General features: G+C 33.3%; 1 protein-coding gene across 2 annotated transcripts in view; it reads right to left on the bottom strand.

Moving 5' to 3' along the window:
* Positions 1-7940: 7940 nt before the first annotated feature.
* ZC2HC1A (zinc finger C2HC-type containing 1A) overlaps positions 7941-27756 on the bottom strand; it is a 61006-nt gene continuing 41190 nt past the window's right edge. For both annotated transcript variants that reach the window (XM_082600801.1, XM_082600800.1), the window contains exons 8-9: positions 16434-16541; positions 7941-10527 (exon numbers count right to left, since the gene is read on the bottom strand). In XM_082600801.1, the coding sequence (XP_082456927.1) occupies positions 10362-10527; positions 16434-16541 (274 nt within the window). In that variant the 3' untranslated portion in view covers positions 7941-10361. The remainder of the gene's footprint in view (positions 10528-16433; positions 16542-27756) is intronic.

The raw sequence follows: 27756 nt of genomic DNA on the forward strand, positions 1-27756 counted from the left end.
TTTTTTGCACATGGACAATCATTTGCCATTTGTTGAAAAGACTATACTTTATCAACTGAATTACTTTTGGGCTTTTGTAAACTTCAGTTGACTGTTTTTGTGTGGATTGAGTTATGGATGCTCTATTCTGTTCCAATGATCTAAATGTCTATCTTTTCTACAAAACCACACTGACTTGATTACTATGACCTTATAATATCTAGAAATTGGGTTGAATGAGTTCTCCAAGTTTTTCTTTTTCAGAATTGTTTTGGCTATTCTAGCTATTTTGCCTTTCCATATACATTTTAGGATCAGGATGCCAAACCACAAACTCCACCATCCCCCCAAAAAACCCCAAAAACTTGCTGGAATTTTGATTGAGATTGCATTGATTCAACTGGGGAGAACTGACATCTATGTTATGTTTATTCTTTGAATTAATAAACACAGTATATATATCCTTAAATTTTTGTGTTCTTTCATCAGTGCTTTATAGTTTTCAGCATACACATATATTGTTACATTTATGCATAACTATTTGTGTGTGTGTGCGTGCCTGCATGCTATTGTATTTAAAATTCAAATCCCTATTGTTTATTGCTGCCATATAGGATTAACTGAGTTTTGGATATTGTCCTTGGATCCTATGACCTTGTTAGAACTAAACTTATAAGTTCTAGGTTTTTTTGGTAGATTCCTTGAGATTTTCTACATAGAAAATCATGTCATCTATAAACAGAAGTCATGTGTTCCATGAATGTAGAAACTTCTAAAATCACTTTTTAAATTCTTAATTTACCTTCAGCATAACCCCACCAGCCAAGATTTTGTCAAGTTTTACTTTCTGAGGTATTATGAAAGTAAGAGATGCAATGAATTTGCTTTTTTAAACTATACATTACTCCACTGCATCATCAGAAAATTTGGATACGTATTTCCCAGAGGTTTGTCTCTCTCCTGCCATTGAGAATCTTTGCACCAGATTAATACGAATAAAGAGTTATTAACAAATTTTCTACATAAAACATTTCACTTCAGTTTTCAAATTTGCTAGTTTGAAGACTATTACAAATATAAGCAAATACTTGTTTTCTAAACATGTCAGTCATTCCCTGACATATCCACGCCTCCTGTAAGGGAGTCTGCACCACCCATGACTTCTGCTAAGTGACTCTGTTCTTAACCACGTGAACTCATGCCTCTATCGCAACTAATGGGAAGAGGGTATAGGGCATCTGCTCAAAGTACAACTAATTGATAGACTGGGTAATGATCTGTGACGTATATCACATAGCTTGAGAAGAGGAGCTAGAGTTCATGTGCCCTGTTCCAGAAATTTGAGCCACAATCCTAAATAAATTTGCCCAAAGTTAAGTCTGAAATAGAATGTTTTAAGGTTTTATTAAGTTGGGCATTGGCAAGCTAAGGAATGGGAGAACAAGGTACATAGGAGTGAGTGAAGAAGATTGGCAATTAGAGAATGGACAGATGAGCAAGAGAAGCATAGAGGCTGGCAGATGGACCAATACTTAGAGCTTCCTCCGGACCTAATGACCTTCCAGTTTTAGTCCACGTGCATCTTTTACTAACCCTCCCTCCTGCTTTTCAAGGTATCTTAGAAGGATCTCTGTTTCATACATTTGAAGGTTATGTTGAGATTATTTTACACTGATGAATGAGGAAATAAGAATGAAATATAAGTTTATGAATATTAGGTACTATATTAAGAAGGTAAAATTAATGACTAAACTTTGCCTCCCTAAGTAAGACAAAATAGCTGCGTCAATAACAAATAGGGCTTCATTTCCAGTGAGCGGAAACCTGTGAAATGAAGAAGCAGCTCATTTTGTGTTATACTCAGGTGGGGTTGGAAAGTTTCAGTTTGTTTCAACTCTAAAGTGCATCATGTAATTCTTTCACGAAAGCTGAGTGTTAAGAGAACTTAATTTCATCGATACACACGGACATTTTAGAACAGAATGGGTGACGACTATTTTCTTTTGCCTTTTATTTCTCATTCATTTAGGGGCCAAAGAACACATATTCAGAGTATATGTTTAAGGCAGATCATGTCACTCCCTATTCCTATCTTACTCTGAGTAAGCCAAAATCATGTTGGTGGCTTCTACAGCATGAACAATCTGGCTACCTTAAATTTCTAATCTTTTGTTCCTTGCTCACACCATTCCACATTTCCAGGGGTCCTACCTCAGAGGCTTTGTTCTTTTTTATCTTCCACATGAAATACTCTTTTCTCTCTTGTCCACCTGCATGCTTCAAGATATTAAATACTCTTAACAGAAAGCACTTAACATTAGGGGGAATGATGCAACAAACAATTCAACACAGTAAACAAAAAGGACAAACAGTAAGGGCTCATCCCTCTAGAAGTTGTGCACTCAAATGTCACCTACTGTCATCATCCTTCAACACCCTACTTAAAACTGCAACTCATGTCCACTCTCCCTCCTATCTCATTCTAACCATCTCTTCCCCGCTTCATTTTTCTCCATAGCACTCATCACATTCTAATACAACATATATTTATTGATTTAGCTCCTTTATTTTCAATCTTCCTCCACTAGAATGTAAACTTCAAAAGGTCAGGGACTTTTGACTGTTTTGTTCACTGCCCCTAGAATAGTGCCTGGCACATAATAGGAATTAAGTAATTATTTGAGGAACATGTACATATATCCAAAATTATATAAGTAATTTATATCATTTATTGAGAACCTGTTAAGTGTCAGACCTTGTGGCAAAGATTTTATACACATTATTGATAATCCTAAAATTAGCCCTGCCAGATGGATATAATTACATTAACTTAAATACATTTCTTAAAATTCAGTTTGTGATTATCTAACAGCATGCCTGGGATGAGGAAAGTTGTCTTAACTCAGTACATTGAAGAGTCCTGCTGTAGAATATGGTTTTAAGCACTTTTCAAAAGGGAAGCACAAGGTCATACTAAATTCTACCTTTGAAAGCTTTTTCAGTTCAAATCACAGATGCCAGTCTACTTAGTTTAAGCAAAAAGGAATTTATTAAAAGCTATTGGGTAACTCACAGAATCTCTGGAAGAGCCCGCTAATCAAGTCTGGCAGTTGTTCAGCCAGAAACAATGCCCAAATCATAATGAAACACTACTCCAGTGGGGGACAGTCAGCTAAAGTGCTACCATGGGGACATGTGACTTTAAGTTTTCAAGTTAAAATTAAAACAACTTTAAATCATTTAGCATTTGGACTTAGATCTGAAGCTCTGGACTCACATTCTAGGGCTGTTGTCACAGATATTGTGTATACAAATGTAAAAAGAAAGATTCCCAATTGCCTTTGAAAAAGCATCATTTAGCACTGATATTTTAATAACCCATTCCCTTTAATCCATTTGATGTCATTTGACTTCTTCAGATGAATCAGTGTGTTCTTCCTGCTTTTCCCCTTGGCATAGTCACTGGTTCAGAGTTAAAGAGTGACAAGTCACATCTTGCAATAAGGGTGCCATTTCTTGACTCTGCCACAGTTCCCTTCAAAGCTCAGTGTCTCCCCACCATCCTCAATAGAAAAAGATGTTATACAGCATCTGTTTTCCCGCATTACTTTTTTCAGAATCTGAGTCTGGTCGGTAGTTCCCAAGTCACATGACTACTCCTTACCCACAAGAAAGCATGGAAAACTAAACTCTGGCTATGATTTCAAGGCAGTGGGATTCAATACAGAAAACTCACCGAACACAGGATTTTCAAAAGATGCTGTCCATAAACAGGACAAATGCCCATTATAGATAGTAAGAAAATTTAGGTTTAAAATTAGATCAAGATAATTTTTCACTACTAGCTATGTTTTGAGCAGTGTTTATCTTCTAATATTGTTCAAAGTTTTCTACTTAAATTATAGTAAACTATCTAAGGCAGTGAGTGATAAGTGCCCCTCCTCCTCATATCAGCTTTCTGGTAATGGCATCAGTGAGAAACAATCTTTCTAGAGATACTTGAGGGAGAATCATAACACTGTTTATCAAAAGCAAAGACCATGAGAATACAGTGCCTCACCAAGGATACAGAGCTGATCTAGCAGACGTGCTACTCATTCAAATGGTGTTTTGATTTTGTCTATAGTAAGGAATAAATTGAAAAACAAACCTATTGTTTTAAATTTTCAAATTAACAGTTAGAATAGTATGTTTCCAAAGAGAATCACCCTTGAAGAACTAGTGTTCAAAATAAAGAATTTCTGATGTTTCTTGTGAGGTACATATGAGTTTTCCCTATTAGGACTCTTAAGTTTGGGAAGATTAGTAAAAATGGAAATCTATTTTTAAAACTTTCTGGTTCTTAAAGTATTCTTCTTGATTAAAATAACAAGGAGAAGAAAGTAAGATAACTTTTAAAAAATCTTTAAAGTTTTATAGTAGGTATGTGAAAATAGATGTGAATGTTTCAAATGCACACACACATACACAGACAGACACACATATACACACATACCCACACACATACATATACACACATACACACACACATACACAGATACACACACACACACACACACACATATTTTTTGCCCCCACTGCTCAACAACGGAATGGCAAAAAACAATAAAAAAAAAAAACCAAAAAACCTCTAAAATATTTAGACCAGGTTTTTTACTTTATGCTCTATAAATTAAAAATTCACTTGTATTCCTTGGACTCTTCAAATCACAGATGATAAACAGTTAAGGGAGGGAGGCCTATACAAGAATATAATATGACTAAAATTCAAGAAAAATTATCTTACTAAAATTATATAGAGTTGACAGAAACCACAGCAACAGAGGTATCAGAAACAAACTAGCTTAACTATATTACAAGGGCTATCAACTACATTTGTGAATGTCAGAAAACAAATGAAGATGAGGTAGTGATTTTAAATAAACGATTATCACATACAAGTGATTCTGAAAAACATAACCCTCATTTCTAAAGATTAAAAAAGTATTATATATTCATTTAAAAATTGACAATACATGGGCTTCCCTGGTGGCACAGTGGTTGAGAGTCCGCCTGCCGATGCAGTGGACATGGGTTTGTACCCTGGTCCAGGAGGATCCCACATGCCGTGGAGCGGCTAGGCCTGTGAGTCATGGCTGCTGAGCCTGCGCGTCCAAAGCCTGTGCTCCGCAACGGGAGAGGCCACAACAGTGAGAGGCCCGCATACCGCAAAAAAAAAAAAAAAAAAAAAAAAATTGACAATACAAAAAATATAAAGAATATGTAACATCACAAATACTTAGTAGAAACAAGGAAAATATGATGAGGAATATATTTCAAGCCTTTTTATTTGTGCAATCTTTTATATAGCTGGAATCATATTTTACACACATTCCCTATTTTAGGCTATTTGTCCTAATAAAACATAACCTCATCATGCCATTAAAAATTATTTGAAAGTGCTTTATTAACTTACTAAATTAATTTTTATCGCTACAAATAGTACTATTAAATGTATTCTGCATAAATATTTTTCTTTAGATTACTCCTTCAAGAAGAAATACATCTTAGAAATAAAATTACTGGGTTATGAGGCATGTGTATTTTAAAGGCTTTTAAAGTAAATTTAGTCAACTTCTTCAAAAAGTATTATCAATTTATATCTCCGTCATCAGTAGATAAGGACATTTATCTTAATGCCCCAGACGGTTTTCAGTTTTATTATAATTTAAGATCACTGATTTGATGAGTGAAAATCAGCATTTCATTGTCAAGTATAATCTACTCACCAATACTGGCAGCCTCCTCTCCCCGGCCTTATTATTGCAGATTCAAAATAGGCATAGAAATGGAGCAAAGAGAGAAAAAAAAAAAAAAAAAAAAAAAAAAGGACAGGGGAAAAAAAGGACAGTGAAAGTTAAAGTGAAGAGTTATGTGAGATAAGATTGAACAGCTGGAATTTTCAGTAACTTTTACTCAGTACTGATTTTCCTCAGTCCTCAGGACAGTCCACATAGTTCACATTTTACAGCTCTGACAAACCCCATCACACACATATCCTTCTCCACTGCCACTTGCCTTTTCCTCACTAAAAGGTGGTGCAGCTCTCACTTATATTCTACCAAGTTTTCTCCTAAGCATTGGAACAAGGAAGGAAAAAAAAGAAAATAGTAAATGGTCAACTGTATGACTTGTGATAAGAAGCTTCAACACTTAATAAAGCATTTTGTTGGTACTTTTATAAGGAAAAGTTCCATTAAGATGAATCCTTTCACAACATTGCAAATCAACTATACTTCAATTTTAAAAAATCCTTCTTTTTGTCCTAAGTTGTAATTGTCTGTTTATATAACAGCTTTTCCAAATAAATTATCAACTTCAAGGCAGGGACTAAATCACATTTTACTTATATCTCTTGATTCCTAGCATTTCATAGATTTAAGAACATGTAAAGCATTTTTTTAACTGTTTGGAAAGTTTTAGCTTTGTGCATCTTACATTAGTTGGTCTAACCACTTATTTAGCTATCTAAATCGATGTCACTTGAGTATGTTAGATATAATGTTAAGACTAGCTGATTGATGGAAAACAAAATCCCCATCTTAAAAGGAGATTGTAACTGTTATACAATTAAGATGAAATGTTAAAGTAATAGTACAAGAATTATTTGGTGATGTGCATAAGTAATATGTTTGAGATGAATAATTTTGCTAACAAAATTATGTGAGGTGTTAATATGAAATATTTCTATCAAAAACTGCCAGGCTGGTACCCAAAATGAGCTACACTAGGTTTCTTAAAAACAAGCAAACAAAAAACATATGGGTTATTAAAATCATGACAAAATAAACAGCAAAAAACTACATCTTATAAATCTGTGTAATTTCACGTTATGAAAAAAAAATCATACTTATTGCTGAAGGGCCTTCAAGTAATAACTGGAGGCTGGCAATATAAATTATCCACCTCGGTGCTTTGTGACCGCCTGGAGGGGTGGGATAGGGAGGGTGGGAGGGAGGGAGACGCAAGAGGGAAGGGATGTGGGAACAGATGTATATGTATGACTGATTCACTTTGTTATAAAGCAGAAACTAATAATAATAAAAAAATTATCCAAAAGCACCCTCTAGTGGCAAAAAAGCAATTCACATATAAAAGCAAAATTGTATAGAAATAATGAATATCATGACAATAATATTTAACTAAAAATTTTCTAAATGAAAATAAAGATGAGTGTGGCTACCATAAACTTTGTTTCAATGATTCTCCACTGCTCTACGCAATAACATAGTCAGATGGAAAAATTAACCTATCTTGGTACTAAAAATACACTTACCATTAAAAAACTGAAAATATACTTAGCATATAAAAATACATATATCTGCAATGCTAATAAAGACATAAGAGTTCTGCTGACTTTCTGTAGCTATGTACGTATTCTACTATTTTTTCATTCCCTGAGCTTCTACTCATGGTAGAAAGTGTCCACCTCTAGCCTAAGAAAAATTGAGTGCAAATTAAACGTCTAACCTGATCATATTTTCACTAGACACAGCTGTTTAAAATTTTAAATATGATGATCTAAATCACTAAGTATTAATCACAAATACTTTCTGCCATTGAACTGTATATTACCTAATTAGAAATATCCATGTTTCCTATCAACCTTGATTTCCCTAATGTTTTCAACTGCTAAATTTTATTGGCTATGAAGAGAATGATTCTATGCCTTAAAAATCTTGTGAAGAAACATATTTATAGTGCTTTAAATTTATAAAACATTTCAATTCAACAAAACAGTAATAATTCCTTTAAAAGCTGACAGCACAAAAAAACTTCCAAAGAAAACTCTTTTTTCATTAAAAAGTCTATATTCTGACTTCGAATATTTTCTTTATATTTCACTACATTCCTATCTTTCTGCCTGTTTCTGGATAAAAGATAAGACATCAGTGAAAACCAACTAGCATTTTTTTGCTTCATGTCTTTATTGAATAGGTTCAAAAATGAGGACATTATTTGTAATTAAAAAACAGTGAACAAGAGACAACAGCAGCCATAATAATCTTACTTTTCCAAGCTAATAACTTTCAGAATATTACATAAGCAATTTTTACATTTTTAATTTATGCTTACAGTCATCTTTTTATCCTACCACAATGGAAAATACTTGTGAAAATAAATAAAAATAAAATAAATGATGCATAGATCAAGGAAAATTTCTTAAAAACTGAACTATTGCACAACAAATCAACATGAGAATAATATATGCAAGTAATATAAAAATGCATTTAAATACATTGCATGTTTCATAATTCATAAATATATTTCACCTACTTACTGTTTATAATAATCTCTGGGTTCTGGAATTAGATGATTTCTTACCAACCCATTTCCATGTAGTACATTATAACATTTACTTGCCACAGTAAAATTCAGTGAGAAACAAACATGTGCCACTTTAAGCTCATTCACCTATCCCTTCCTTGGGCAGACAAAAAATGTGATCTTTAAAAATATATTTGAAAGAAGACAGTGCTCAATTCTAGATCAAGACAAGGGTTTGAAGTTCTTCTTCAAATTATTTATAATAATTAGAACAGAAGAACAAACTATTGAAATGGAATCCTAATATGTACATTATTTTCCTAAATTTATTACAGCTTATTCTAGTTGATGGAATAAGCTGTAATACATTTTTTTGACTTTTGACCCTTCCTTTTGACCAATATGATTGAATAAAGGCAACCAGAAAAAAATTAATAGAAAGGAAAGAAACTATAAGGTAAATAATTCCCATTACTACTAAGTTATCCCCTGCCCAAATGGAAAAGACAACAAAAAAAACCCCAAAACAAAAAAACCAATGAATAAAATTATAAAGTATATGTATAAATAAATTTCAGAGAAAGTTATGAGCCACAAAATTCTACACTGATCCTTACAACTGATAAGAATCATAAATAGGAAGCTAGAAACTACCTATAATAGATCTGCTTGTACCTTTATAAGATCAAGGCTCTGTTAGGTTTGATTCGACAGAAACTACTACTGAATTACTGAATATGGCTGCACAAGCAATCAAAGATGTCTACTCCTAAATACTATGTTACACTGAAAGTGACAATGATTAAAAGCAGTATTTTAGTCAAAGTTAAAGAGGAAGTATAATTACATTTTTGTGAATGTTTGATTACATAATAAATCAGCTATCCATTAAAGCAATGCATTTTCAGTGGCTTTTTATTGTGATGTGAATGGTGATTCAGTGCTAAACACTAGAAAGGAAATATGAGTAGGAAAAATTAGATGTTCTCTTAACCTACCCATAACTACATATAACTATACTTCAAGTGACTAAAATGCAAATTCTTTTAAACCTGCATGCCCTGCACTAATGATTAATTATTGAAGTTACTGTCTATTAGCTGAGATGGTTTGTTTTAAAATCCATTAATATTTCTTCTAAATCAAGTACATAGATATAAATGCAAGATTTTGCAAGGAATTTTTTGCATCTTCTATTAAATAATATGCAAACTTTGCAAAAATGAAGTAGTAAATTAAAATTACTGTTCAGACATGAGTTTATGGAAAAGAAAGGAAAAAAAGTGAAATTTGAAGACAATTAGCAGTAGAAAGAATATATGTTCAACTAATATACACTGAGTTAAAAACTCATTCAGCTATAACTAGAATAAGATACATCTGTATTTTCAGCCTGTATTTCTGAAAAAAATTGCATAATTACATTTTAAAGAATTAAGTAAAGACCTCTAAATTATATAATCAATAATACACCGAGTAAAGGGCAACAGAGACCATAGGGGTTTTTTTCCCCCTCTTTCTAAAAAATATTTATAAAATTAATTATGAAAGAGCTCTACAGAAAAATGACCTCACATAACTAAGTGTAACTAAAAATATTCTCTTCAGTTCCAAAATTCCAAGCATCCCAGCCTAAATGATACTATCTGAAAATAGGCACCAATAATAAAAATGTTTATTCTGATTTTTTGCTCAAAGTAATGATCATCCTAAAGCTTAAAGGGCTAAGCACTAGTGTTTGAGAGTTTGTGGAGGTATGTTTAATGTGCTTTAACAACAACAGAAAAGTAATACCTAAGTTAATGATTCCACTTGAAATTATTTTCTGACTGATAAGTGAATATCTCCTTGTATGGCACAGTTTAGGTTGTCAGGTATTTATTATATACAGTATATATGTACACACACATACATACACACACACATTACACAGCCAAAGGATTATGCTCCAAAAACTGTTGAAAAAAGTATTATGAATGATTTTAGCACAAGATCACTTGAGGAAGTGCTCTAGATGTCCAAGCATCAACAGTCATAAAATTCTGGACTTAGCTCTTTCTCTTTTTGGATTCTGTTCACAGAATCATTCTTCGAACGCCACATTCGCAGCAGAACTTTGCCCATTCTACAGGGTATTTAGTCCCACACTCATGGCAGAATTTTGGTAAGTGTCCCACTGAGTTTCCTTCAATGCCTTTAATGTTTCCACCATTAAGTGAAGAGACATAGTCTCCATCTGGCCTGGAGAGGTACAGAAAGAAAGTAGAAACACAAAGTTCATGTCAGTAGTTTTCAATCTGTAAGCCTTGGGAAACAGAACATAATATTAAGTGTAACTAAAAGCTTGCTTAATCTCATTGTTAATATTCTTCTAGTTCAGATTAAACAAAATCCATGGGGTCTTTTTCTAACCACTCCATCATGATCCATTGTTCTATTTGTCTACCCTTGAATCAGTATCACACTAATTACTATAGCTTCATAAATCATTCATGCATTATTCTTTAACTTGTCTTGGCTAATGTTAGGCTTTTGTTCTTTCATATGAAAAGGACTTGTCAGGATTCATAAACTTTGTTTGAAAATGGCACAGAATTTATACACTGATTTAGGAGAGAACAGATAGCTTTATAATATTGAATTTTCTATTTTATAAAGAAGGTATATTTCTACTTAGGTTTTAACATCTCTGAAGTTTTGTAATTTTCTCCATCAAAATTAAACTTCTTGCTTGGTTTTTAAATTGATTCCTAAATACCTTGAGTGTGTGTGTGTGTGTGTGTGTGTGTGTATGTGTGTATTTCTGAAGACTGCATTTTCTGTTTGTTGCTGATAAACAGGCTGCAATAACTTTCAATATAATGATAACAAAACCAGCAAATTTATTAAAATACTTCATTATTATTTATTCATTAGTCTTTTTTTGGGTATTCTATATATAATCATAATATATATATGTAAATATAACAGTTTTGTGTCCTTATTTCCATGTCTTGTAATTTTCATTTTTTTACTACACTAGCTAGATTAAAATAGAAATTATAGCCGACATTCTTGTGTTATTTCTGCTTTTACAGAAAATGCTTCTTACATGCCACCACTAAATATGAAGAGTGACGTAGGGTTCTAGTAAATCTAGCGTTCTTGTCAATTTAATGACATTCCCTTCTATTCCCAATTTTCTAAGAGCTTTTTTTTTAAAATCAAAAGTAGGTGGTAAATCATATATTATTATTTGACGAATATTTTTTAATCCTTCCATCTGTTGATGTGAAAAATTATATTAATAGACTTTCTAATGTTAAATCAATCATTTTCTGTGATGAATCTACAGTGTCATGAATTTCACATCTGTGGCTTGGGTTTGATAAATTTCTTGGAGATTTTTATATGTATTTTCAAGTTTATAAGTAAGCCTGATCATAATTTTGCATTCTCTTTAGTCTGGATATAAAGGTTTCCCTAACCTTTGAAAAGAAGTTGAAGAATGTTGTTTTTCACCTCACTCCCCTGGAAAAGTTTGGTAGAACTTACTATATAAAACTATCATGAGCCCATTTTGTATGTGTGTGTGTGTACCGTATGTGTGTGTATGTGCACTCGTGTAGTGAGGAAGTAAGCATAGTTTAATTACTGATCCAATTTCTTTAATGATTATAGTTTCTAGTTCATTTGAAATCAGTTTTCAAAAGTTATATTTTTCTAGGAAATTGTGCATTTTATCTGTTTCAAGTTACTGGCAAAAAGTTGTTCTTATAATTTTAAATCTCTGTTGCATCTGTGGTTGCATTCCTCTTTTCATTCTGCATATTATTTGTACCGTCTCTCCTTTTTTGTTGATCCATCTTGAGAAGTTTGATTTATCATTTTAAATCAACCAACCTTCTCGTTTTGTGAGTCTTCATCATGCATTATTCATTCACTTATTCATTTAAAAATATTTACTGGGAGCCTAGTTTACGTAAAGTACTCCTCTTGATCCTAGAGTTAAGAGCAGTAACAAAACAGATAAGAATCCCTGTGCCTAGGGAGCTTAGTTTTATGGAGAAGACAAGAAACAACATAAATACCATATATAGCATGTCAGCTAGAAAACAATAAAGCAAAGAGGACATGGTACAGGGTGGCAGAGACTGGTCAGAGCCATTAGGATTGCAGTAGAGGGGATGAAGAATGAAAGAGTTTGGAGCATGTTGTGATAACAAAGTAAGTTAGAACAAAGGCCCTGACAAAATTCAACCTGATGACAGCAGGCTGATGAGAATTTGAATTAATTAAAGGCGAAGTACCACACAGAATCCTGAAGCTCCCTCTCTACCTCCTGCCAACAAAGATACAGAAGCCAAGATTCGGATCTACTGGTCTAATCAAGATCTCTAGCAGTTGCTGAGCACCAACTGGGAGGAAGCTCCTATTTGACCACCAATTTATTTCCTTAATGCTCTCCATTATAATCTTTTTATTTCATTAATTTCTGTTTTATCTTTATTATTTTATGTACTATTAGTTTAGATTTACTTAATTACTGATTTCTTCACCAGTCCGCCTTGCAAAATTCCTCCTTTTAAGACCTTTTAAGACCTTCTCATGGTCTGTCTTCCCAAGCTTCATTACAGTGTATCTACATGTTGTTTTCATTTTATTTGTCCTGCTTGGGATTGTTGTTCTTTGATTATGAGAACTCATGTTTTTCATTAATCCTGGATTATTTTCAGGTATAAATTATTCAGATGTTGCCTCTCACTCACCCTAGTTTCTTTTGACCTCTGACTCAACAAATCTTAGACCTTATTTTACCACCTATGATTTTTAATCTCTCTCACGCCTTCCTTCTCTCTTAGGACTACACTCTAGATAATGTCTTTGAATCTTTCCTCTCACTCCTCTCTTCTTCAGTTGAGTGTAATCTACAATTTAAACACCATCTTTTGAGGTTTTTTTCCCTTATATTGAGTTGTTTGGTTCTTTTGTAAAGATGCTCTAATCTTTTTTTGATAGTATATTATCACTGTTAATGACTTCAATTCCGTCTTATTTCCTTATATACTTCAAACTGACTTATTTTATAAGTCATAATTATGATGATTTCAGTATCATAAGTCATGGGCACATGTGTTCATTTTTTTGCTTTCATGACTGATTCCTTGTTTCCTTGTACAGTTTGAAATTTCCATGTGTGTTCTGTAATTCAGAATTGCAAGCTCATGTTTGTTTACCTGTGAGAATCAGGAGGCCTGGGTTAACAGCATTTCATACCAGAGATGATTCTTTTTGCTTTTGCTTTTACAAGCTCCAAGGAAGCTCTTAAACCAAGAGTATCTAAGTTATTTTTTCAGTTAAGAATTTCTTAAAATATGCAGATGTTGTGCTTTCAAACCTTAAACTCATGGGAAGGTGCGCCTATAGTTATGAATTATTGGTGGGAATTCTCACATCCCTCTGAGCCATGGCTGAGACAGACAAGTTTCCTTGGAGTCTCTTATTTCTGGGTGGTAAAAAAATTTTTTTTTCCTAGTCCATCCTTTCACTGAGAGATAACCCTTTGAATACTGTGAGAGAAGGGTTAACACACTCTTTCTCCTTTTCTGTGGACATATTTGACCTTGGGATAACTTCCTAGCTCTGTTTAATGAAAACCCAACATAGGTGAAATGCCAGCTGTGTTTCTAGGCAACAGTGCTTATAAGCAGTCCACTGAAACTGGATATCTCCCTCAGGATAACCTGGAAGCTATGCCTACGAAACTGTTATATGAGATACTGGTTCCCTTTGGGGACAAAGGATTTCTCATTAAACTGTCCCTACACCCACCTATGAGAACTTAATTCTCTCACACCTAAGCTGTCAACTAGACAGCCAAGGAAGACGAGCTCCAGGACCGCTGCAAGTGCTCCCATGAAAGAGAAACACCTGACACTGCCCTGCTATTATCCTATATTTCTGTAAACAATTCCAGTGACAAATGTAATATACTGTCACATAAGTATCTCTGGCTGAGTCTAAGAAGATTCCTTACTGAATCTTTCAAGAGTCTTGGCTTAGAGCAAGAGGCACGGCGGGAAGGGTAAGGAAAAGTTGGTTTTAACACTCCACTTTGTACAAGTCCAAGAAGTCAACTCCTCTCTCCCACAATGACCTTAAAACCCAAATCTCTACATAGTGAAGATCACTGAAAACCTCAAATGTAGCTGCAGTGTCACAGTTAATTTACAATTTGACCTCTAGCTTCCTTTATATTTTTGTTCTGTAGAAGTTCCCGTTACTTTTCTGAGAGCTAAGCTATACATTCAGAAAGATAATTTTTCTTTTTTATCCAGCATTTCTAGGTGTTTTGGGTGGGAGGGGTTGTCCTGGAAATGTAATCTATCACACTGCCAGAAAAGTAAATCTCTGAGAATTCTCTATCTGTTATGGTTGTAATTATTTCTGTCTGGGATGGGGGTAGAGTATAAGTCAAGTGAGTAAGGCCCAGGCCTTCCTATCACATATAAAGCTCTAAAAAGTAAAAAAAAAAAGAATAAGCCAAACATTTTTTAATGTGATTTTTGCTCCTGCCTGTTGACACTTCTTTTGTCCACCTCTTTGGAAAGATAAAATGATCCTTTTATTCAAGCATATGTTTTATTAAGTTTTCCATTTTATAAGAACGTTAATCTTATACTCAGCATTGATCCAAAACACATGGTTCCACACATATGCGACAACATAGTACAACCACACTCCAGGACTCTAAGAAACATAAGTTCACTTCTTTGATATTTAACATGTATTAAAACCTCAGGTGAGACAAACAATATTTATTAAAGAATCTAGCTGAAAAGACAGCAACTCAGCAATTCCTCTGCGGTCCTCATCTTATGCACAGGCATCACTCTTAAAACTTCCCAAATGGCAGATGCCCAGATCCCACTCTCCAAATTAAAGAAATCAAAATCTTAGGGAGGGACCCTGACATGTTCATTTTCAGAAAGCTCCACAGATGCTTCTTTTTAATGGGCAACCAGGATGGAGAGCTAGCATCTTAGATACTTGAAAATCTATCCCCGGATTAAATCTGAATAATGACTATGTACATGTTACATACTTACAACAAAAGCAGACAATATATACAGTTACACATAACACACCCACGTCACAACTGGTTTTGGTGAATCATAGGATGTCATGTTATAGGCCTGCATTGAGGGCATCTTAAAAAAAACACCCTATGAAATCCACTGCCATATTTAGTATGGATTCAGTAGGGATGTTAATTAAGAAGTTAACAATTAAGTTATCCAGTGTCTCCTTATGAGAAATCAAAGGAGAATTTTTGAAGCCTCAGAACTAGTTGTACTTTCACAGAGAAAGTGATTTATTTTTCTGTTTTAGACATCATGAATCATGTAACTACTCCTATCCTCTCCTGTACTTTGGCTCCTAAAACAAAGTTCAAACTCCACTTTGTGGCCCAGGGCTAGTCCACCTACAGGGTCTCATGACACACATTTTGTGGACTAACCCCGTTCCTTCTTCCACTGTATCTTTTAATTCTCATCTTTCCTTTTCCTATTCTTCCTTCATTAAAAAAAAATGCTGTATCTCACTATACATCATGGCCTTCTGTACCTTTCCTTAAAACTTTCTGGAATAAACTGGGATACATATAAAAAATAAATATTTATAACTAAAATGATTTCATTATATGCTTAAAAACAGAGTGAATGTCGAAACTGTACAAATACTGTGACAGATTAGAAAGGGAAGTACATAGATAATCACAATCTCAGCAGGGGAATTTAAATGTATTAAAATGCTGCTGAAAATTATAATAGCAGTGGCGTAAAGGGTCTATTATTCAATTTCTAGAGGTAAAAATAAGCATGTTGCAGTTAAAATTAAGACATAAAAAACAAATGCATCCAGTGTAAATGAACAAACATCCTTGAGTATTTACCATAAAGATTATAACTGTAAGGTATAAGAAAACATTATTTATGCCCAAACTATTTCTTTAGTGTATAACATAAAAACCACATTAAATCATATAGCAAAGGAAAACTTAGATTTTCTATAAATAGCCTGATAGAAAGTTTTGTATATGGTCCTTGGAAAACAGCATATACTCATTTTTATTTTAGTTATTAGAATATCAGAGTTAAACATACCTGGCCATGTAGCTCTCAGTATATGTTTTTCTTTTGCTTGCAAGCATACTTGAGGCAGGAGTTCTAGCCAAACTAGGTGGTGTGGAATTTCGAGGTTTGATGTTAGCTCTAGAAGAGAGAAAGAGATGGCATAATGAAAACCCTACTGAATAGTAAGCATTTCTTTCTCAAATTGCTTATTTACATGATTAGAAAAATAATTAGGTACATATATACAATGGAATATTACTCAGCCATAAAAAGGAATGTAATTGGGTCATTTGTAGGATGTGGATGGACCTAGAGTCTGTCATACAGAGTGAAGTAAGCCAGAAAGAGAAAACAAATACCGTACATTAACGCATATATGTGGAATCCAGAAAAATGGTACAGATGAACTTATATGTAGGGCAGGAATGGAGACACAGATGTAGAGAATGGACATGTGGACACAGGGGGCAGGGGAGGGTGGGACGAATTGGGAGATTAGGTTTGACATAAATATACTACCATGTGTAAAACAGAGAGCTAGTGGGAACCTGCTGTATAGCACAGGGAGTTCAGCTCGGTGCTCTGTGATGACCTAGATGGGGGGGTTGGAGGGGGTGGTAGGAGGGAGGTCCAAGAGGGAGGGGATATAGGTATACATATAGCTGATTCACTTCATTGTACAGCAGAAACTAACACAACATTGTAAAGCAATTATACTCCAATAAAAAAATAATAATAATTAGAAGCTGTAGAGAGGTGTAAATTCAAAAGATTAAAATCCAAATGATTATTTCAAAAATGAAATCCTTAATACTAAGGATAAGCCAAAGCATTCTGCATTTACTAACATTATCTTGATGGTACATAAAATCATTTGACATATGTGTATATTCTTTAGTTGAAATTTATAAGTTAACCATTCTAAAAGGTTTCAAATTTTTTAAAATTGAAATCCATAGTTCCCTCAAAATAGAGATGTGTTTCGTTAAATGCCTATGAATAACTGTTAAATAATAATGTTAAAAGCGTATGAGATGTGGTTAAAAAAATCAGCTAACCATTTTAAAAGGATAATATTCTATTTACGAAAGTCTGTTGCTGGAAAGAGCAACTAAAATAAGTGGGTTAATATGAAGATTTAATTTCACCAACTATACAGCCTGGGCTACCTGTTACCAGTAAAGAAGCAGTTGTGGTTGGATCATAACTGAATTCCCTTTCTGAAACTGTCAGAATCAAAGAAAGCTTGTAAACTATATGAGGTAATAATGGTAAAAGTATAGGCTTTGAAATTCAGATGAATCTGGATTCAAATTCCAACTGCTTCTGAACAACTCTGTGGTAGTGGCAACCTCTCTGAGTCCAAGTTCCCTCATTTATAAAATATGACCATCATCGCTTATCTTACAGAAAGTTAGATATATAAATTGTAATTTTTATAAACATTTAGCATAGTTGATGGTGGTAATACTACTATTACTACTATGGCTATTGCTACTACAAATTAACATTTATATAACAGCGCTTACTACGTTTGGTATAGCTACATTTCTAATTGCCTTCATATAAAGCTCATTTAATCTTCATAATAATCCTATGAAGTAGGAAGGATTAATAATTCCATCTTACAAAGGAGGCAATTGAGGCAAAGAGTAATTTACCCAAGGTGACAGACACAGTCAGTATGTTGCAGAACCAGGGGTAAGATGTTTAATAAAGTGTTAGTTCCCTCCCACTCTTTAGAAATTTAGTCAAATCTTTTTATTTCAAAGATAAGCAATGTTGTGTTATATGATCAAATAGGATACTTTAAAAAATGCCTTTATATTGGAAGTTCGCAAACTGGCTGAAATTCTTCCTTTTCTACTTATACAGCAAAGTTGGAGAGTCTCCCAAAATTTTAAAGGGCTATCTCCAAAATACATGCAGGAAATAACAACATCTACTATTTTTCAAATGCCCATTACATATCAAATATGATACCAGGTACTATACATACTTTGCTTCTTTAATCTTCACAAAAATCTCAGAAGATATTATTCCCATTTTAAAGTTGAAGAAACTCATATTCAGAGAGATTAAGTAAAGTGCAAAGCTATTACATGGCCAGAGTGTTTGAACTTGAATTTAGGTGGGTCTTATTACAAATCTTATATTCAATATGCAAGTCCATCCATGAGGTGTATTCTACTCTACTTTTATACAGCCTCTCTAGGGATGTTGTAGAACTAACACATGCCTTTTTAGGAACTCAATCTCTGAAAATTCATTGCCAAAGGATGGCAATTCCTCCAAGTAATAAGAGTTATAAGAGAATCAGGAAGGACACATTTCTTTTTTGGGGGGGCTCTAGAATAAAGTCTTGTTAGAAATCCTATCACCTTCATATAATATGTACATGAGATATATAGATAATGCAAACAAACCCATGAATATACACACACAACTTCATTATCAAGTTATTCAAATAATTAGAAAATTTTAAAAATTAGAGAAAAATATAAGGTTATCAACTACAGCAGCCATTATTCAATGCCCATTGTGTACTTTTAGTAATATCTATGACGTAGAATCGGAACGTTGAGAACGATTCTTAAGAGACTGGAGAACTAGAACCATTTTGAGCAGTACTTAAAACATGTTACCCCAGTCTAACATGGTCAACACATTTTTCTTCCTGGTCAGAGTCTGAAAAGTGCTACCCATATTATGTATCTATAGTCTGCCTGCTGTAGTTCAAGCAATAATAAAAAAGGTTTAATTTTGGAACTGCACTTAATCTACCTCACTGCTAATCACTGTTTCTTTGAGATCTGCTTCAGAGGCTACACAGAGCTGGAGTACAAAGAAAAAGGCTCAGGGCACATATTCTTCCTTCTAGGATTTATCACTAACTACTTAAAAATAACACATGACGGCTGCTAATGCATCAGACTTTTCCCATATTTGTTTTATTGTATATCTAGTTAAATTTATTATAATCTAGTGTTAAGAGAATGTTGTAGCGGGCCTTGGTTTAAAATTTAACTAAGTAAACTCTATTTAACAACATATTTTTCAATGTTAATAAGTAGTTTAATTTATGAGACCCTAAGTTCATCATTTTAAGATGAGAGGGCTAGACTTGGTTTGGGTGCCCAAACTAGTAAACCTTGAAGGCCTGTGCGGGAGAGCTCCAAGACTGTCACTGCCACTCTTGCCTCACTCAGTCTGCTAGGCCAGTACACAGAGGGGAGTGTGCTTGGCAGTGTCATAACCTTTTCCCCGTTTTATGTGGAATTTGTAACCATCTAACAAAAAGACAGGATCCTGGACTGAATGTTTTCTAAGACTTCTTTTTTTTTCCAGCTTTTTTATAATAATTTATCATCTGCTTAACTAAAAGATAATCTAACAATGTTATATATATGTAATATTCCCCATATTCTTCTTTAAAAAATGTTACTCCTAAAAAAGAGCTTCATAAAAATAACAATTATTGAAGGTGACCCCTATTTCAACCCCCTAAAAATTAAAATTTAATGGAATAAAATGAAAGCTCTAAAAACAGATTTAGGACAATAGAAATGTTCATCAAAAATCAAAGTGTGATAAATCCTAGAAGAGTATTTAGTACTTCTTGGCTTAAAAATGTTTAAAATAAAAAAAAAATTTAAGTATAGGAATGTACAAATTTACAGTATTCCATTATATAAAGCCTTTAAGGAAATATCTGAAAAAGATTAATGAAACTGAGTTACAAATACTTACTTGTAAATGGGTAATAACTCATGTCTTTTGATGGCACTGTCTGATTTTGTATCACTGTCATGCAACCCTTGCACATGTCTTCCAGTTCGAAGTGGAGGGCCTAACTTGTCCATCTTACTATTAAAATATATAAAGGTGTACTCATGAGGAGAATGCTACTGTTCGTTTCTTTATATTAAAAAAAAATTTTTAAGACATTATTCTGGTTCATCAGAAATCCAACCCCCAAGCTCTTAATTATCTGCCAGGGTAAGGACTAATGTCAAAAAAGAATCCTCAGACAGTTCATACAATGTCCATTATTAGATATGAATATTCTGACCATGCAGGCCACCCTGCCAGTTTTGATAAATATCCTAACAAATCCCACACTTATACACAGCAGGGCAATGGAATCAATAAAAAAAACTTAAGAAGGATTTGTTTCAAATAAAATTCGTGAAGCCAGAGATGAACTGAAAGTTGTTAGTCTGGTAAATAAAGACAGATTTGACGTTTATTCTTGTGGAGCTCACAAATAATCTAATTTTCCCCTTCCTTGAATCACAGAACCTTTCTCTGTTTTCTTCTTTATTACTTTATTTTATGATTTCCCCTACCTTTAAAAATTCTAAATATAAAATAATGAATCAAATAATGTATTTTTATTTTTATCCCTGACTTTCTAACAAAGAATGACTATTTCTAAAATTTATCCAGAGAAATGTAAAACAGGATCCTATGAAAATGTGGATGGCAATTCTAAAAATCACATGTAAAAATGTTAAGTGGCCATGCCATCTGAAGCTTACAATTTTTTTTTAACCAGAAGTGTAAAGGATTTCCAGCTAGTGAATAATAGAAAAACTACAGGTTTGCAAAGAACTCATTGTTTTACATCAACCAAATTATATTATCACCAACCAATATCCATTCATAGTAGGGAGCAGGGATAATTAAATTAGGAAACTAGAATTATCTTAAATGACTACTGAACGACACATCACTATTTGATAACTTAAAAAATATCAGGCTTCTCTGGTGGCGCAGTGGTTGAGAGTCTACCTGCCGACGCAGGGGACACGGGTTCGTGCCCTGGTCTGGGAAGATCCCACATGCCGCGGAGCGGCTAGGCCCGTGAGCCGTGGCCGCTGAGCCTGCGCGTCCGGAGCCTGCGCTCCGCAACGGGAGAGGCCACAATAGTGAGAGGCCCACATACCGCAAAAAAAAAAAAAAAAAAAAAAAAAAAAAAAAGTATAGTTTTTTTTAAGGGATTTTTTTTTTTTTTTTTTTTTTTTTACTCATTTAAACCTTGAGCACCTACTATGTATCAGGCACTGTGCTAAATTATGCAGATATTGTGGCAAATAAGACAGACCTGATGCTTTGTTCTTACTAAGGAGTTTAGTGTCTAAAACGAATTTGTTCATTCCTCTAGATAATAAGGGTCTCTAAGGAAGGACACATTTTATCCACATTCTGTTCCTTCAGTATCCTATACATAGCAGGCATTTTGTTGTAAAAGGTGATATTAATATTTTGCTGGCGGTGATACTTAAATTAGGTGTTTACATCATACTCCTAAAAACATTTTAAAGGATTTTTTAGATGTCTCCATTAAATATATGTATATATATCAAAATTTCTAAAATTTCTGAGACTTTAGTCTCACAACATTAATTCTGAAACTCATGTCTCAGAATATTAATTTTATGGGCTTTATTTGTGAGAGACTACTGGAAAATTCACCTATTTAGAATTTTAATTAAGAAATCAGATTTTTCTTTAAATTACTTAATAACAATCAAAACATTATTGTTCCAAACATGTTTATCTCACAAAAGGCATCTGTGGATTTGGAAAAAGAAATACAAGACCTTACTTTCTCCCTCAGAAAAAAGTTATTGCAATTAAAATTTAAAAATTTAGAAACATTCTAAAAATGGATTCTAACATGATAAGAACTATTAAAATCTTATGTACGATAAAACAAAGGAGATGAGTAAAATCTAATAAAAATCTAAAGGTAATTATCTAGTGGGAATATTATATATTTTCCATATATGAAAAAACTGCTAGTATTTTCAGATTTTAAAAACGTAATTAAAAGGCAGTTCCAATGATGATTTTACCGTACCACATACCTGTGTTATGAAATTCAACTCAATTGATATATCTACCTATGTATATGTATGTGTGTGTTTAAATGTTACTTAGGCTAAATGTTGTATTAAGCTCAAATCACTTGAACTTATGTTCTAGTAAAATTTGCTACTGTTATGCTATGTTATTATCAAGGTCTAACCGTACAAAAATACAATTTAAAAATTTCATAATGTAATCAAGATTATATAATAAACTTATACATAATGTATTTTCTATAATTTTTAATAAATATAATTTTATATAAATGAATTTATATATTTAAGTGTTTTTACATATAAATTTTGCTTACATATATATTTTAAATACCATGAAATAATAGTCAATGTGGTATAATTAAATAAATTTTAAAATTATCCTGGGACCTAATTAAACTTAGAGGCTTTTGCACAGCAAAAGAAACCATCAACAAAACAAAAAGACAACCAACTGAATGGCAGAAAATATTTGCAAGTAATACGACCCTTAAGGGGTTAATATCCAAAATATAAACAGCTCATACAACTCAACATGAAAAAAACAAACAAAAGACCTGAATAGACATTTTTCCAAAGACGACCTACAGATGGCCAACAGGCACATGAAAAGATGCTCATCATTGTTAATCATCAGAGAAATGCAAATCAAAACCACAATGAGCTATCAAAACTTACACCTGTCAGAAAGGCTACCATCAAAACGACCGCAAATAACAAATGTTGGTGAGGATGTGGAAAAAAGGGAACCCTTGTACACTGTTGGTGAAAATGTAAACTGGTGCAGCTATTGTGGAAAACGGTAAGGAGGTTTCTCAGAAAACTAAAAATAGAACTACCATATGGTCCAGTAATTCCACTCCTGGGTACAGATCCAAAAAAACACTAATTCAAAAGGATACATGCACCCAATGTTCACAGTGGCATTATTTACAATTGCCAAGATATGGAAGCAACCTAAGTGTCCATCAACAGATGAATGGATAAAGAAGATGTGATATATACATATATATGTACATATATACACACACACATATGTATTGAATACACACATACACACAAACACACACACACACACCCCGGAATACTATACAGCCTTAAAAAGAAATGAAATTTTGCCATTTGCAACAATATGGATGGACTTGGAGGGTATTACTATGCTAAGTGAACATAAGTCAGAGAGAGAAAGACAAATACTGTATGGTATCACTTATATGTGGAATCTAAAAAATAAAATAAAATAGTGAATATAACTAAAAAGAAACAGACTCACAGATATAGAGAAAAAGCTAGTGGTTACCAGTGCGGAGACGGAAGGAGGGAGGGAAAGTTTGGGGTAAGAGATTAAGAGGTTCAAGCTACCATGTATAAAATAAACAGGCTACAAGGATATACTGAGCAACAAAAGGAATATAGCCAATATTTTTAAGACTATAAATGGATTATAACCTTAAAAATTATGAATCACTATGTTGTACACCTGAAACATATAATATTGTACATCAACTATACTTCAATAAAAAATTTAAAAGGTAAAATTATCAGTTTATGAAAGAAGACCTTTCAAATACTTAAATCGTTCCCTAAACTGACTCAGATCCAGACCATTTACCATCTTCATATTTATTTTAGTGAACAAGAACACTTCTTTGCTCTTGTCTCCTTTTCTATTAAACCCCTTCTTTTCTGTCCCTATACCTGCAGTAGCACTAAAGATAAATCAAAGCAGAAACAAGATAAAGGGACATTTGAAAAGAAACTGAAATCTTTGCGAAAGTAGTGACATATATTCAAAAGGAATTTAAAGTTTTAAACCCAACTGATTGCTCTTTGGTCAAAGTTTCTTCTCTATGTCTTTCTTGGTCTTGCACACCATCAGTAACTGACTTAAGGAAGTGAATAAAACAAGTAAAGGAACCAGGAGTTCTCTATTACATGTTTGGCCTGCCCTCAGATGCCTTAGATGTTTCAAGTTATGAAAAAAACAATCACCTTTGTTGATTTTAATACTGCATTTATACATCTATCTACATCAGGGGTTACTCTGATAATAAATTTTGAAAAAGTACAATGAGAAATCTACTTTATAATGTATATTTACATAATTGACAAAGTTTGAGAAATTTCAATTTGATAGTAATAATTATGGACTATCAATATCAATGTTTTTAGAGTGTCTCTATGCTATTTTTCTTTTAAAGGGTCCAATTCAGTAATGACAGTGACACACCCAAGGTCTGAAAGAAATTAAGGCAGGAATAAACAAATCCATTCAGCAGTAAAAGAAGTCTTGCTACTGTTAAGGAAAAAAAGGAAGGTATTTTGAAGCCAAGCAAGCACATCTACACAGTGTAAATTTGGTGCAGAATAAGCAATTCTACACATAACATAGAATCCCATATGAAATTCAAGGATATGTCCTGAAATTGGCACCCAGATTTGGTCAGAATCAACACGAAAGTGTATTTGTAATCCCTTATTGTTCTTTCAATTCAACCACAGAAATGTGTTTGAGTGGATTAATAAAAGTTTTTTTTTAAAAAACCCTTTGGTTCACGGGAACACTAATCTTTGGCCTAACTTCCTAGATATTCCACATGACTTAAAAACAGTTCCATCCTTGGGAATAAATGAAGAATCCTTAAAACCCATACCTTCAAATTACAAATATCTAATTCCTATGATAACTCGCTCATTCAGAAAAAAAGGGAGTGGCAAACTTTTCCTGTAAAAAGCCAGACAGTAAATATTTTAGGCTTTGTAAGCCACACCATCTCTGTCACACTCAACTTTGTAACCGTAGCATGAATGCAGCCACAGACAATATATAAACAATTGGGTGTGGCCATGTTCCAATAAAAACAATTGTTGGGGGCTTCCCTGGTGGCACAGTGGTTGAGAGTCCATCTGCCGATGCAGGGGACACGGGTTCGTGCTCCGGTCCGGGAAGATCCACATGCTGTGGAGTGGCTGGGCCCGTGAGCCATGGCCGCTGAGCCTGTGCGTCCGGAGCCTGCGCTCCGCAACGGGAGAGGCCACAACAGTGAGAGGCCCGCGTACCGCAACATAAAAAAAATAATAATAATAAAATAAGTACAAAAAGATCACCTGTTCTAAAATATCAAAATTACATACATGAGAGCATGCCAGTATTTTAGGACTTTGAAAATCTAAATGAAAGGCAGATTTCAATGACGATCTTTAAAATTTTACTATAAAGAGTTATGATAAATATCACTAGATTATCCTGTATTCCTAGACAAAAACACTTAACTTTTTGTCAAGCTAATACATTTCTGTAGATGATAAACTCTTCAATTTTGACCTAGACTTTTTAAAAGGACTATCTCTAGTTGCATGTAACTGCTATGATATGATTAGTATATCTAGAAAGGAACAATACTTTGGCAGGCTTTCCAAATATTTATACCTGAATGAACATTTAAAAAAAATATTTGGCAACAGTATCAATCTATTTCTAATTTGAGACAAACTTTAACTTAGGGGAGGTCCTTGTTTATTGTTGATACCATTAGAATGAACCCTTAGAAAATAAGCCACTCAGTCCTGTATGACTGTAACAAAGCAGAATAGATAAAAGTAGAAAAATGATGTCTGAAATAATTTGGGGAAAAATTTTATCAAGTGGTATTCTGTATCTCTGTAGACATCTATAGCTCTGATACTTTGAGGCACTCAAAGTTTTGAAATCTGTCATAAGATTAATGACAAATTAATTTTAATCCTAAACTCATCAATCCTATACAGATAATGTAGTATCTCAATTCCATGGCAAAGTGAGCTTCCCTAGTCCAATAGCCTAAATCATTGTTATCCATAAAATAAGTCAAACTCTGAAATTCTAGGTTGTGGCATTTCTAGATCAATAATAAAAGACAGAGAAATTCAGAAAAATCTAAATAATGGTCCACACAAACCACACACATCAAAAGATTGGCTTATAAGAAAAGCCTGCTTCCATTCATACAAAAATATACTTAAAAACTAGACATTTATTTCTCACTTTTGTTAATGTAAAGTATGAGAAAACAATTTCTTTTTTTTTATTAAAAAATGCTCCTTACATGCATTCTGTTTCTCTAGTTTTACCACATCTATTACATTATATCTCCAAAGTAAACTCCTGTTTTTCAGAGTAACTGAACAGAAGTAAATCTTTGAAATTTGATAATTTAGCTATTGAAAATTATCAGCTGACATATTCATTTAAGCTAGTAATTAACCATTAAGAAAACACAATTCTCAAGGCATGACTATGTAAACTCTCTGATACAATTCAAGCGTGGCAATATTTATTTAAAAGCTCTGTGTTTCATCATACGTCTAAAATCTCTAGTAGTAAAGAAAATCATCTTTTAGCTAAGAAAAAAATTTTCTATCAGGGGTATGTTTTGCTTAAATAAAAATTCTGTTTAAATCAGTCAACCCACAGGTTGTGTAGAATTATCAAACATATGAGAATTTTTCCAAGTAAAAAGATAAATTTTTCTGTCGTATGACTCCAATATATGCTAAGCATTACAGACCACTGATATGTATGATTAAAGCTGACCACAATAAAGATTATATATACCAGGCTCTAAATAATCAAGCCACTAAAACAACTCATTTTACTAATCTCAGAAGGGTGTTCAGTTGCTTGAACATCATAGCTAGTCAGATGTCTTAATTCTATCTTTACTCAATCCTGAATTATCTGTGTCAATAAAAATGATTGTTATCATATAAACCTCTAGTAATTTTCTTACCACTACCAGACCATGATTCTGTGATGGGTCAAAAAATTGACAAATGAGGAATTTATTGATTCATTATTTTTTTCGTATATTCACCAAAAATTCGTGTGCCTATATGCCAAGCATTATACTATTTACATTTTGTAGTTATATTTGTAAGCAAAGCAGACACAGGGCTTTGCTATCACAGAGCTTACAATCTAGTAAGGGAAAGAGACAAATCATTATCTCAATAATCTAAAAAAATAACCAGCTGTGCCACTAAATAGTCATGAAGGATTCTATTCAATATAGTAATACAGTAATGTTCCAGTTAATACAGTAATATATTGGTCAGAAGCACACATCAGCACTCTCCTTCCAGTAGTTGGAAACAACGCCTTTAACACATAGGATCATATATAAAATTGGGATTTAAACAGTTATGTTTGACAGTTTAATATAATATGGGACCACCAAAAATTTTAAATCTTTACAGCATTGTAGCAGTGCATAACTTATAAAGTTCTTGTGCCTAAAGCCTTTGCTAGTTAGTAAAAACATTTTCTCCTAAAGATCAATAAATGTTGGTCAGATTTTCTTAGATCATCTGTCAAGGTGTAAGCAGAGTCACAGAAAGTTGTCAGAGTGAGTCAGAGAAAAGAGATATGCACAAAGTCATATAGGTATTTAGGGGCAAAGTAGGATCTAGAAGCCTAGCTTTCTAATCCAAAGTCAGTAACCCTTTTC

The sequence above is a fragment of the Mesoplodon mirus genome (assembly GCF_964341445.2).
Source record: "Mesoplodon mirus genome assembly, chromosome: 16".
Taxonomy (NCBI): Eukaryota; Metazoa; Chordata; class Mammalia; order Artiodactyla; family Ziphiidae; genus Mesoplodon; species Mesoplodon mirus.